Genomic DNA, 14,428 nt, shown 5'->3' with positions numbered 1-14,428 from the left:
AGATGTGGGAAAGTTGCTTTCAGTTTCCCTGGCGGTGAGGTGATGATCAAGGAAGCCAAATGAGAGTAGAAGACGAATCTGCCTCCTTCTGCTTTTGTCTGAAATCGCTCTAAATGTTTGTTCTGTGACTTTTGTCTCCCTGTCCCCTCTCTGCAGTCCTATCACGCTCATCAGTATGTGGCCAGAGCACTATGAGTGAGTATTCACAGCCCCCCTGTGCACAGGAGGGGAGTTCTAATCAGGAGGATTAGCATGGGTCTAAACTACTACTTTTACATCCTGGGTGACAGTGCTGGTGGTTTGTTTGCATGGCAGATTCGTTACTTAACTAACCTTCTAACTGGTAACATCTGTCAATATTGAGAATAAATCCTTTGCCTTTTTATTTATTTCCCCCTTTTCAGCCCCTCCCAGTCCCCTCAGCTGTTTCATGATGACACCCACTCAAGAATAGAGCAATACGCTACACGGTAAGAGACTGATAACCATCCCCCACCCTGCTTTTGTAGTAGTTCAGTGCTGCTGACAAACCTTGTTGTGGGAGTGTATTTGCAGAAGTCATGGTTCTATTCCATGTGGATCCTGGCCTTTTATCTATTCATGATGTAATTTGTACTTTACCAAACACCTGCTCTATAGTCTGTGAAGAGTAGATTACAATAGACTGCCATTACAGAGCTGCTGAGACTCCAAACATCCAGCAGTCAGGATAAAGATAATATAACCTAATTCCAGTGAATAAAAGTAGCATTTGGAGCTGCCCTTGGGAGACTGCACACATATAAATTGCAATATGTAATTAAACTTATGCTAATGTTTGATTATTAGGGTTTGTTTTTAAGTCCCTAAGCAGAGCAAAATATAGATCTGCATACAGTGTGCAAAACTTTCAGGAAAGTGTGTAATATCAACCATTGGTCATACTAGAAAGCAGCTGTATCCAAAGTCCTTAGTTTAAAAGCTATTTTTAAAAAATGGTCGGCTAGGCGATGGTGGCGCATGCCTTTAATCCCAGCACTCTGGAGGCAGAGGCAGGCAGATTTCTGAGTTCGAGGCCAGCCTGGTCTACAGAGTGAGTTCCAGGACAGCCAGGGATACACAGAGAAACCCTGTCTCGAAAAAACAAATTAAAAAACAAAAAGGTCACATTTGTGCTGAATTAAGACTAAGTCAGATTTTTGGAGCTGTTGGATAACATGCTGTGGAAGAATGTAACTGCTTTACTGAAGTACAGAAGGGAGAGGAGTGCAGGGTCTGTGGGGTAGCAAAGACCATAGTCTGATAACACAGAGCCCAGCTGGTCAGGAGTTGGCTTACAGTCTAGGTCAAGAGAAGTCATGGTGACTCTTCAGACATGAGAGGAACACAATTAGGTGTGTGTGAAAGGTTGCTCCGTTTCAGTGGAGACCAGCTAGAGGTCCTGGGGGCTCAATGAGAAGACCTCACACTGTGGTATACTGCCTACAGGCCCAAAGTGAATGGCAATCCAATTCCAGCTCACCAGTACAGATGGTTTTAATTCCACCACTGTGTGAGATCTGGACTATTTTCTGTTTGGTCATAATATAGATTTAAAAGCCAGCAAGGATGCTTCTGGAAAACTGTTCCAGTTGCCACTGTGTAATGTCATCTTCTCGTTTTTGTACTTCCAGACTGGCCCAGATGGAAAGGACCAACGGGTCCTTCCTAACGGATAGCAGCTCTACAACAGGAAGCGTGTAAGTGCATCGTGCATTGAGTCTGCCCAAGGGGCCAACTGAAATGGTTTGGGTTGTGAAAGAGTATCTCAGAGATTGGGGCCAAGGAAGGCCACAGACACCACACCGTGCAACAGACCTCATATAAAAGATTTACTGGGGAAGTGAGGAGATGCAGAAGGCTGCCTCTGAGGAGAGATGGACCAGGTCATGATGGTCGGCTTTAGAGAGGGTATGGAGCACATACACTGGGAGGGTACGTGATGGTGGAAACGTGTCCTATTGGTGATGATTGGGCCATGGAAGGCAGGAAGGAACCTGGTTCTGGAATGTGGGAGGTTCTTGGTTGACTAACCTTACCTCCTTGTATTATGGTCTCAGGATTCTTCATAGACCATGGCGTCTGAGTTGTTATCCCATTCCAAACTGATGTGTGTTTCATATTAGTCTATGCACATTTTAACTTTTAAAGCCATGTTAGTGTAAATGAAGCATGTTTATTTACTTAGGAATCAATTTATCTGCTTTAGAATAATCTGATTGCTGCATAATAATATAATATTGATATGTATTTTTGTGGATATTTATATGTTTTGTGTTTGTATTTATGTGGGTATGTACACATTTATACGTAGGTTCATATGGTTGCACATGTATGTGGAGGACAGGGATAAATATCAGATATCTTTATCAATTTTCTCCTATTTATTTATTTATTTATTTATTTATTTATTTATTTATTTGAGACAAAGTTTCTTAATGAAAATGGATCTCATTTATTTGGCCACCCAATAAGCTCTGGGTATCTGTCTCTCTCCACCTCTCCCCCCATCCAATTCCCTCAACTACAGATGTGTGCTGCCACACCCCACTTGTACATCAGAGCTGGGATCTGGACCCAGGTCCTCATTGGCTCCCTGGCTAGTGTTTTACCAACCTAGCCGCCTCTCGCGCCCATAGTATCGCTGTTTATTGATAGTTTTACCAATGCACGTCCAGGATCAACACACTTTTGTAACGTCCTCTCTCCCATGCTTGCTAACATTCTCTTCAGAGTCTCTGCTGTTAAGAGTGCCCTCCACACATGCTTGGACAGACTCTCTCTGCCATTCACTGAAAAATAACTCCCTTACAAATATTTTATTTTATCAGGAAGTAGGGAAAGCTTCATTGATTTATAATATCTTTTAGAAATAGCTTCAGAGCTAGATACTTTATATCTCATTTCCTTATTTGTACATCTTAAGCTTGGCTGTGGAATGCTCTTGGCAAACGCTTCCTCTCTGATGTTACTGTTGTAATAGATCTTGTCTCTTTGGGACTTGTTTTGACCTTGTTTTTTTATGAGATGATGTGTAAAAAGGCTTGTATAGTTTCAAGTTGGTGTGACTTGTATGCTCATTATGGTTTTGACCGGTCAGGGAGCCCAGGAGAACCTGAGAAGCTCTAGAATATAGTGTGCACATGTTCTCACTCACAAAGCCTTGAGAAAGCCAAGTAGAATACCTCAAGCCAGTGGTTCTCACCTTTCCTAATGCTGTGATCCTTTAGTACACTTCCTCGTGTTGTGGTGAAGTAGTATTCATTGCTACTTCATAAATGTAATTCTGCTACTGATTGGATCATAATGCAAATATTTGATATGTGACCCTTGTGAAAGAGTCCCTGGACTCCCAAAGGGGTTGTGACCCTCAGGTTGATAATCACTGCTAAGAACACTGATAAAGAATGTCTCCCTTAAGTCTGTTTCATATTTCATTTATCATTAAGCTTATAAGTAGAAGCTCTTGGGAACTTTTTTCTATTTTAAGTATCAAAAGTTTGGCATCTTAGGCATCATAATTCATAGCTTAGGCATTATTATTCAGGTGTTATGAACCAGAAACCACTTCCAGCTCAAGATAATAAAATATTCACACTGCTCTTTCATATATAACCTAACAGTAGGTGTTTCATATAAAGTAATTAAGTTGCTTAAATATCTCTTAAATCAGGCTAGTCCTCACCTCACCAGTGTTAAAAGCAGCAGGGAATTTAATGAACTGAAAAATAATAGTTACAATAAAAATCTAACTTCTTCAGAACATTTGTGTTCCTTTCTATGTGGACAGGACATAGGAAATACAATGTGCACTGTCCTTTAGTTTTCTCGCTAATGTGTCAGAACGGAGAACTTACCCAGATGATTAGCAGCTCAATAGATTTAACACACAGACCTTTGGTGTGGTGATTCATTCAACAGATATTCATTTTATTCCTAGACGGTAGTGAAGTGATGGAGCCACTTGTGAGAGGCAGCTGTTACACTCAGGACGTTTGTGGCCTGTTTGGCAGAGCCCTATTCAAGTCTGTGTATTCTCCCATGTATGTGCATTGATAAGTAAATTAGGTTAGTTTTAGGAGAGAGTGCTCAGAACCCACCAGCCCTCTTTTTGTTCTTATTGTGTTTTGTTGCTTTTATTTTATTTTATTGTTTGTTTGTTTTTATTTTCTTCCCTCTTTTATAGACAGGATTTTACTGTGTGCTACATGCTGGCCTCAGATTTCCAATCTTCTGTCTCACCCTGTAAAGTGTTCTGGCATGTGCCGCCAGCTCCTTTTACCTCATTGTACTCTCGCTGCCCCTGGGTGACATTTAGTCAGGGGGTATGCAGCTGTGTATCTTCCGCACACACTATTGAAGGGTGAGCTTGTTCACCATGGGAGACCTCCAACTACAGAGCTAGCAAAGACCATTCACCAATGTTTGGTTTTGGGTTGTTTTTTGTTTGTTTGGGTTTTGTGCCTTCAGCAATAGCCAACATACCTGTAGTTGGAGGTGGCTTTCATCCTTCAAGTTGGATCATGGAAACAATTCCCTGTCCCCTCTCCAGTACTCCCCTCCATGAACCTTCACTGTGTATTGAGCATTCATGTATCATATATACCAGTTTCCCAGAATTGACCCCTACATAATCCAGTCCCGAGTACCCCCTATTTCTCTGAAAGCCAGATGCCAGATGATCTGTTGGGGCATTACTTTTAAGGCTCCTCAGTATCTTTGTAGGAAGAGTTAATCAAATACATCTTCAGGAGGGGCAAGAATCAGAGAGACCCTTAGGCAGCAGTCCCCGCGGCCGTTAACCAGCTTCTCACTTCATCCACTCTCTGCCTTTGGGTGATGCTGTTTTATGTGGACTGAAGTTGGGGCTTGGTCATGGTCTACCTTGACATTACCATTTGTAAATCTGAAAGCTGGAATAGAGCATTGGTTTTAAAGTTCATCAAGGGAATCACAGCTCTTTCATCATGTGACAGGTACTAATTTTGAAATGTAGATAGTATTTACTATATGTATCACATACAGTATAATTATATTCCATCTAATGATACCTCTTGATACAGGCTACATTTAAAAAATACTTTCTATTTCAGCATGATGCACACTATTGATATTTAATAGCCCTAATCTGGTGCATGATGTATCATCTGCATAATGAGGGTGCTCTTGGTTTTTATTATACACAATTAAACACTAGAACAGATCTATTCTTGTATTTAACCTTTAAGGCTAATAATCTATGAAAATATTTAAGGCCAAGATTTTATGCTACATGTAAATTATTCTATTTTTCATTTTACAGAGATGACCTTAATTCTCTTCCAGACACCATAACAAACAATGTAGTTAGTGGCCATGATAATTATTACAACACCCTGTACATCAAGTTCACAAAGGAGGTGAACTTACATTAATACTGACAACAAAATGCTTCCCAAATGTTTCCCAGTGCCCAGATTAAAAAAAAATTCTCAGTTGTGTGTGCATATGCATACTTGCATGTGTACAGAGACCAGAAGACAACTTATAGGAGGCTATTCTTTTCTTCCACCGTGTAGCTTGCAGATGTTGGAACCTAGGACATGAGCAAGTACTCTTACCACTTGGGCCATCTTGCCAGCCCAACATTTGAAACCAAAAGTGTGGTTTATGTTAATATGAAGCACCTAGTCCCCAGGCCCAAGTGTCTACACAAATGTTCTTAGGGAATAAATGATCTCTGCTATCTCTCAATTGCAGGGGCTCTAGTCCAAATCTGTGGTCAGTCCTAGCCATAAGATAATTCAGGCTATTTTGGGGGTACATGATTTTTATTCAGAAGATTCTTATTATTTATCCTTTTTAAGGTATTGACTTTGAGTTTTTTAGGGATAGTATCCACAGGCATTATATAACTAATTTGATTTGCCTTTTATTTATTTCAATAACTAAATCTGCGTCAATCTGATGTGAATGACTGAGGCAGGATTCCACACATCACCCCCTTGTCATTGAATCTTAGGTATCTGGGACAGGAGGGGCCCAAGCTTTTCTTTCCTTTGTAAATGACTGCTCATTTTGCTTTGATTTTTAGTGGATTACTCATGGTGTTTATCCTTAAAACATAGAACATTTACTGACGTAACACATTTTTGGCTTTCTTGGATATCCCATTGTTTAGTTGCTTGCTTAGGTGTGTTTCAGCCTGAAAAGGAATATTGCAGTATGTTCTGCTGTGCTCTCATTTTGCAGTTGCTTTAGTGTGTGTGCCCTCCATCTCTACACCTTATCCATCTGTTCTGTCCTCGCTGCGTTTTGGATTCACATCTTTCCTTACTTTTCCACTTGATCTGAGAGTGGAACCACCACCCATGATACACAGTGTCTAACTTATGTCTCAGGCTATGGATTTATTCATCACAGGGCGTCAGGACTTCATCTCTGCTTCTGCCTCTTCAAGTACTTATGTCTAGGCTACTGATCATGAACTTGTGTGTGTGTGTGTTTGTGTGTGTGTGTGTGTGTGCGTGCGTGTGTGCATGTGCGTTTCAGACACATGAAGGTCAGAGGGTAACTTATAGAAGTTAGTTCTCTCCTTCTACCTTGTGGGTCCGGGAGAGCAAACTCCAGTCATCTGGCTTGGGGAGTCATTTTCCTTGCCAGAGCTCTGTTTCATTCTTCTGTGTGGGTAGCTGTCTTAGTTAGGGTTTCGTCACTGTGACAAGACACCATGCCCATGGCAAATATTATACAGGAACACATTTAATTGGGGCTGCCTTACAGGTTCAGAGGTTCAGTTCATTATCATCATAGCAGGAAGCATGGCAACATCCAGGCAGACAGGGTTATAAAGAAGATGTTGAGAATTCTGTATCCAAAGGCTACCAGGGCAGAACTCTCTCCTATACTGGGCAGAGCTTGAGCGCTAGGAGCCCTTAAAGTCCCCACACACAATGGCATCAGCACTCCTAATAGCACGCTTCCCATGAGCCAAACATATCCAAGCCACTAGAGTAGCCTAGGAGTTCTGGCTGCTGTGTAGGGGTCATATATCAACTTTCCTGCTCTTCTCATCTTTTGAACCCTCAGGACATCATGCAATTTTATAGCGACTTCTTTTGTCCCCCCTAGAGACCTTGCACCTCTTGTGTCATCTACCTGTTGTATTTTTATTTTCCACCATCATTGTAAACAACCATCAAAAGACCCTCTTTAAAAAAACCTCATTTGTCAGGAGGGAGGGAAGTTAAGTTAGGCTTTAAGCTTAGCCAAAGTACATGAGTTTTATTTTTGATATACAGTCACACTCTCTCGTGTGTGTGTGTGTGTGTGTGTGTGTGTGTGTGTCTGTGAAGGAAGGAAAGTGAGAAAGCTCAATGCAGGAAGGAGGCCCATTAAGTCACCAAGAATTTCTCCCTGTCTCCCTCTCCCTCTCCCTCTCCCTCTCCCTCTCCCTCTCCCTCTCCCTCTCCCTCTCCCTCTCCCTCTCCCTCTCCCTCTCCCTCTCCCTCTCCCTCTCCCTCTCCCTCTCCCTCTCCCTCTCCCTCTCCCTCTCCCTCTCCCTCTCCCTCTCCCTCTCCCTCTCATCTCTGTGCCTGGAACACACATTTTTTTTTCTAAGAACACACTAAATCATAGATCCAATTTCAGACCCCTGACTATCAGAACAAAAGTGTGATATGCTAAGGATGGGTTTTCTATCACACATAAATATCAGAGTGCTTGCCCAGTATCCAGTACTGCACAAGAGCAAAGGGGTTTTAAGGTCCAGGTGGAACAATAAAGTTCCCAGACTGCCAGGCTCTCCTTGGCTGTTTTGGCACACAGTCTGATCCAGGGCTACAGTCAAAGATGCTGAGAGAACTGTACAGCCGCACAGCTTATACTGAAGGCTCAGCCATAGGACAGCTCCATTTTCAACTCTGGTGAACACATCAGTTATGTCTTATTTTCCTGATGCCTTATCCTTTATTTCCCCTCTTGACAAAAACTATCAAACCAGGCCATGTCCAGTATGCTAGAGGGCTCTGAACTCTCCTGAGCCAGGAGATGGATGACAGTCATACCTTCCTGAGGACATCCAACTAGATCTGCCTCACAAAGGAAGCACAGAGATTCCAGCCCAGCTGGAAAGCTTTTGCATTACCACAGACATATTTGGCCTTGTCTCCCTTCACTCTTCTGCTGCTGACAGTCATGCATCAACACTACTGTTGATGTGTCTAGTTCAGTAACAGATCATTGGATGAAGAACTTCAATGAATTAAATGTAATTAATGATTTAATGCAGGATATTGATCCTAAAAATTAGTTATGATGAAACCAAGTAAAATAGCTACTGCTATTTTATAAATATGTACAATTGTGTTTATGCTGTTATTTAAATAGAAATACATTATAAATCCTTTGGGTTATCAAACATAGGAAAACTGGTTATAGCCAAATCAAAAGATCAGTCGTTCTTGGCTCCGTGATCTTTTAGTCCACTGTTTTGGTAGTCAGTGGGTGATATGCTTGCCTATATCATCTTTAACTTTTATGTTAACTGCTTCTAGGCATGTCCAACCCATTGATATTTGTAACATGTTGTTATCTAAAAATGTGGTGGACCACATTTCAAGCTCTCCTGAACTGCATGCGGCTTATGGTCATAGGTTGGGTGCACCCCATTAAGCCTGATTTATAGCAACTATTACCTTTATTTATAGGCATGGATGTGCCTTTTTTTTTTTTTTTTCTGTTGAGTGGAATGGCTCTCTGGGGATTGTGAGGATAACGGATTGTGGCATGAGAGTTTTGATATGTTGAGCTCATCCTACACAAGCCCTGTAGCATGAACTCCAGCATCCAGCTCGAGTTTCAAAGGATGGCCATGGAGACACAGAGTTCCGAAGCAGCCTGGTCCAGCCACTGGTCCAGGCATCACGGGTTTAATTTCTTGTGTGCTCAGAGATCTCAGCACCCAGATGTGCATCTTCCTTGTCTCTAGGGAGGATGAGCATGCCCTCATCCAGCAGTACTGCCAGACTCTGGGCGGGGAGTCGCCTGTGAGTCAGCCACAGAGTCCAGCTCAGATCCTGAAGTCCGTGGAGAGGGAAGAGCGTGGGGAACTGGAGCGGATCATTGCTGACTTGGAGGAAGAGCAAAGGTGAGCTGGACCCGGGAGAAGAAAATGCACTACTCGCGCCCCTTCCCTTCCTTCTGTCTTTCCAGAGATGTTGTCTAAGACATCACAATGAGGTCCAAGTTTGAGAGGACATTAGCAGGCTGGGATGTGGGTGGGGCCTCGTGCATCTGTGATTTAATGATGGATCCTGGAAAAACTCTTGCTTGAAGTCCATTTTCTCCCTCCTAGCTCTTTGTGCTAATGGTTTTGCAATGAGATGAAGAGTATCAAACTAAATTTGGAGTTCCCAGGCAGTTTGGGAGAGAATATACATCTGATAATAATTCTGGTTAATTTTATATTTTTTCCTTTCCATATTAGAAATCTGCAGGTGGAGTATGAGCAGCTGAAGGAGCAGCACCTAAGAAGGGGTCTCCCTGTGGGCTCCCCTCCAGACTCCATCGTATCTCCTCACCACACGTCTGAGGACTCAGAACTTATAGCGGAAGCTAAACTCCTGCGGCAGCACAAAGGGCGGCTGGAGGCGAGGATGCAAATTTTGGAAGATCACAATAAACAGCTGGAGTCTCAGCTGCACCGCCTCAGACAGCTCCTGGAGCAGGTAGGGGTGTGGATTCCTGTGCAGCACCTCCACAGGACCCACCCACCCACCCACCCACCTCACTGAAGCCTAGACCTGACCTTCGTATCCGTTAGGGCATCCACTTTCAATTCATGACCAACACAGTTAATTCCGTGTATGAGTGGAATCTCCACTGATACAAAAATGTCTGTTTTCCTACCTGACTCATAGAAATTCTTTCTTCTTTTGTACTAAAATATCACCTTAGAACAGTTTGACTTTTAAAAAAAACAGAGTCCTGTGGTACCCACGAGCCTGCCTTTCATCAGGAAAGATTCCACAGAGAATAGGGACAGCAGGCGACCTACAATCTTCAATCTAACACTTTCTTCCGGAGAACTAGGACTAAGAAGGTGCCTCAGAAATCACTGTCTGTAAAACAACAACAGCAGCAGCAAAGAGAAGCAGAGGGACAGGTGGCTGCTAGTTCGCCCCTGTTATTTCTTACACGGGGGGTGTTCTGCTATAGCAGTGACTTGGAAACTTGCTTGACAACAAGCAGTACAATTTTCATTTTGAGGAAAACGTATGTTTCTGATGAGTACGAAATGATGCACACCTTTAACCGAGATGGCGTCTCTTACCCTCCTCCCCTTCCCCCTGCCCCTTCCTCACTCTTTCCCTCCTTGTTTTCTCTTGCTTTCCTTTTTATAATATTGGGACCATTTTTAATACTGGTACCTTTCTTTTATGATTAAATACTGGCTAATAACTGACAGTTTTGAGAAACTACCATCCTTTGGTTTGTGGCTTCTGCCTTTCTGCTTCTGCCCCTCTGTGAGGGGAAGAAACAACATGGCAAGGAGCCACAGGCAGAGAGTTAATAGTTTGACTAACTTAACTAGAAGAGGGCAGTCAGCTCGCAGAGCTAACAGGGAGAACACCTCTGCTGCAGACGGATATAAGGTTGATTTCCCCACAAAATATTTCCTGACTGGCACCAGCAGTCCTAGCACGGTTGCCTTTTTCTCCAGCCTGTGTGAGGTAGCGTCCCGTGACATCCTAACAGAGATGCCCTTTTCCACATGTTCTGTACTGCATTAAAGAAAACCATTTCTCCAGAGATTTGCTTACGTTTGAGAAAGCTGTCTTGGCATAGTTGCCACCAGGGTCTTTTTATCTTGTCAGGAATCTTGAAAGCATTATAATTTTTGCATTACCAACATAGTGGACAGTTGATCCCTCTCCCTCCTTTGGCTACTTGCTTTTCTCTCTCTCTGTCATCATAGAGTTTCTTTGATATAACTGTGTGAGTCATCTACTTAAAAGACTGAAAATTCTGTATCTTTGGAAAATAATGGATTGCTAAATGAGTCAAAACTTGGCTTTCTGTTAAGACCTCCAACTGTTTGCGTGATCGTAACCTCAGTGTCACATATATTGGCAGGGGCGGGGTGTTGCTTGTAGAGTGAATTTGAAGTTCCCATGTAGTACCAGGTAAATTTCCTTGTGTGATCTCTTAGAGCGGCAGTTCTGAGCCTGTGGGTCACAACCTCTTTGGAGGCATTGGATGACTCTTCTGCAAGGGTTGTACGTAAGATATTCTGCATATCAGATACTCACACTATGATTGATAATAGTAGCAAAAGCACAGTTATGAAGTAGCAACGGAAATAGTTTTAAGGTTGAGGTCACCATGACACGAGGAACTGTAGTAAATGGTCACAGCACTAGGAAGGTTGCGAAGCATCAAATGTTGATGTCCACAGTGTAGTGTCCACTTGGAACCATCACACAAGCTCTACTCGAAGCCCTTGCTTGCTGTATACCTTTTTGATGCTCTTGGGAGGAAAGAAAAGGTTCTTGGACTCATTCTACCAACCTTCCCCCTGCCATCCCATTAGAGCAAGGACCTAGTGGCTCATAGGCCTTCAGAATTACACAGTAATGTTTTTGGAACTAGCTGATGTCTAAGTGGCTCAGAATATCCAAGTCTGTGGAGCTCTTATCTCTTCATAACGATTTAGTGTGCGTGCCAGAAGTAGATGGAAAATTTAACTCAATATAAACAGGGAAAACGACCAGACATCAACTAATAGGGATTTAATGGAAAATCTACATCAACGAGGAATTTCTTCATTCTCATATTATAGATCCTGCTTTCTATTTTGACCACATACTTATCAGCATGCCCATCGGTAGCACAAAGATATGCACAGGAGTTATCATGGAGGGTTCGCCCTGTGTCGGACTGGGCAAATGGCTTTGGAAAGACTCATTTATCACTCTCCTGGCAAAATTCTATGCCGCGACTATGGCCCGTAAAGCTTTATTTAGCATCTCTTCCTCCGGGTTCTTCATCCACACTAAGGTGTTAATGCTAAAATAATTTGTACACACAGAATCGAACACGAAAGGTTCTGTAGTTTGCCTAGAATTATACTGATTCTGAGCGCTCCAAGTTGGACTTTGAATTCAAGCTGCTAAATCCAAAATCCAGGGGGATAAAAGCACTCTCTCTCCATATCGCCTCTGAGGGGAGCTATTCTGAAAGCTAGTACATTTGCCATTGTCAAACTACAATGGCACTTTCTGAAAGATGAACCCAAATTACTTCTAAGTTTACTAGGTTGGTGTAAAAATAATGTAAAATTTGGGAGATGAAAATGGCAGACATAAAGAAATTCCGTTGCTGTAAGAATAAGTTCTTCAAAGCATGAACATGGAGCAAGCATTTGGGTCTCAGGAGAAGTGTTCGGGCCATAACCTAGGCTGAAATTGCCCAAGGGCCATGGCAGGGGCTGGAGGTGGGGGAGGGGGAGGAATACTGTCCTTTCTAGGTTACAGGCTTCTTTCTTACTCTAACTTCCCATGTGATTGCAGCCTGACTCTGATGCCCGCATCAATGGTGTCTCCCCCTGGGCTTCCCCACAGCATTCTGCATTGAGCTACTCCCTTGACACTGACCCAGGCCCACAGTTCCACCAGGCAGGTAAGTGTCACTGAAGCACAGTTGGGTTTGGACGAGGCTGGAGTTTTTATGGTTTCGGTGTTTGGTTGCTAGCATTCTTACAGCTGCGTGCTCTGGAGCATAAAACAGTATTCTCTTTAGTCTGAAATGAATGCAGATCCATTTTAATAATAACAAAAACACTTTAGTCATAATGTGCTTGTTTATAAAATGTGTAGGAGTGGATTCAATTTTGGTGAAAGATGAAAAATTCTCCTTTCATTTGAAATAAGCAAGACTTTATTTTGCTTTGAGAATATTTGTGCGTGTGCTCATGTGTACATGTATGTGTGTACACTTGTGCGTGTGTGTATGTGCACACATGTGCATGTAGTGTATATTCATGTATGTGTGAAGATGCTCCAGGAGCCAGAGGAGGACATCAGGTGCCCGGCTCTCATCCTCCATGTAATTGCTTTGAGATAAGTTCCCTCACTGACCTGGAATAGGATGAGCAGGGAGCCTCAGCAGTCCTTCTGTCTCAGCTCCCTCACCCCCTCATTACTAGGGGTTACGGGCACATATCACCACAGCCAGCTTTTTAGTTGGACTCTGGAATCCAGGCTCAGTCTCATACCCAATGCAGGAGGCTCTCTTACCTACTGAGCCGTCTCTTCAGCCCCAAGACTGATTGTTTGCGTATATGTTTCTCTACAACTTTTACATTCATGCACATGTAGAACCTAAAGCTGAAGAGTAGCCTTCAACGTGGTCTTCTCTACTTTGTCCATCTTAGTCTCTGTGGACATTGCTCCACCTACCCTCTACCGCAGAAGTGCCACCAACACCATCAGTGACAGTGTCACCTCACTGACAGTTATGCTGTTAAAAACACTATTGTAGTTTCAATCATAGAATAAAATACATATCAAAATAATATAAAGCAAGACAAAATAGACTGTGATAAAAGCTCCAAAATGGAAAAGAAAGAAATTGCTAGAATATTTTATGTGCAAAATAATGGATTTTCAGCTAGCACACTAGTGTCAAATTCACTGTTACTTATTTTTCACTTTCGTATTTTCTCTCAGTATATAAATTTATCCACATAAACATATGATACATTTTTAACTATATAAAAGTCTACTGCTGGAGCTAAGGATGTTGCTCAGTGGTAGGATGTTCCCCTAGGTTTTTATAAAGATCTCTGTATCATTCCTGAAGGCTTTGTTGTGTGAGTGTGTGTGTGTGGTGTGTGTGTGTGCGCGTGCGCGCGCGCATGTGTGCACATGCTTGCATGTATGACATGTCAAATGAATACAGATGCTTCTGTTTCCCACAGAAGTTGTTCTTTTCCATGACAATTCATATCCTGTTCCTATTTTGGGGCTGGTTATGTTATTTTTTACCTGCAAGTGGTTCTTTGGTAGAAGGATGGACATTAATTCTAAGCTCCCTCCTTCCTCTGTGTTTTGTCTCAGCATCTGAGGACCTGCTGGCCCCACCTCACGACACTAGCACGGACCTCACAGACGTGATGGAGCAGATCAACAGCACGTTTCCCTCTTGCAGCCGTGAGTAGTAACACCTTTATGTCCCCGTGGTGTGCCTGTCCTGTCCTTCCTCCTTCTCCACTTGCAGCTCTCTTGTCTTCTTTGGTATGACAGCAAAGCCATTGTTAGAGACAAGATTTAGGCTATTAAAAGAAAATGAAGCCCCATTCAGATGCCAGAGAGATTCTGAGGTCCACTGATAGTATGATCCCAGCCTTGGAGATTTTCCCACAGGCCTC

The 14,428-nt window shown here is 42.7% G+C and overlaps 1 protein-coding gene across 8 annotated transcripts in view; it reads left to right on the top strand.

Moving 5' to 3' along the window:
* Utrn (utrophin) overlaps positions 1–14,428 on the top strand; it is a 489,906-nt gene that overhangs the window by 464,415 nt on the left and 11,063 nt on the right. For all 8 annotated transcript variants that reach the window (XM_085842639.1, XM_085842635.1, XM_085842637.1 and 5 more), the window contains 7 exons: positions 157–195; positions 405–470; positions 1,653–1,718; positions 8,987–9,145; positions 9,485–9,725; positions 12,570–12,678; positions 14,118–14,210. In XM_085842639.1, coding sequence (XP_085698765.1) covers positions 157–195; positions 405–470; positions 1,653–1,718; positions 8,987–9,145; positions 9,485–9,725; positions 12,570–12,678; positions 14,118–14,210 — 773 coding nt within the window. The remainder of the gene's footprint in view (positions 1–156; positions 196–404; positions 471–1,652; positions 1,719–8,986; positions 9,146–9,484; positions 9,726–12,569; positions 12,679–14,117; positions 14,211–14,428) is intronic.

This window comes from Mus caroli, unplaced genomic scaffold, assembly GCF_978045245.1.
Source record: "Mus caroli unplaced genomic scaffold, Mus_caroli_1 scaffold_9, whole genome shotgun sequence".
NCBI classification, from domain to species: Eukaryota; Metazoa; Chordata; class Mammalia; order Rodentia; family Muridae; genus Mus; species Mus caroli.
This window is presented reverse-complemented; position numbering and strand designations above follow the sequence as displayed.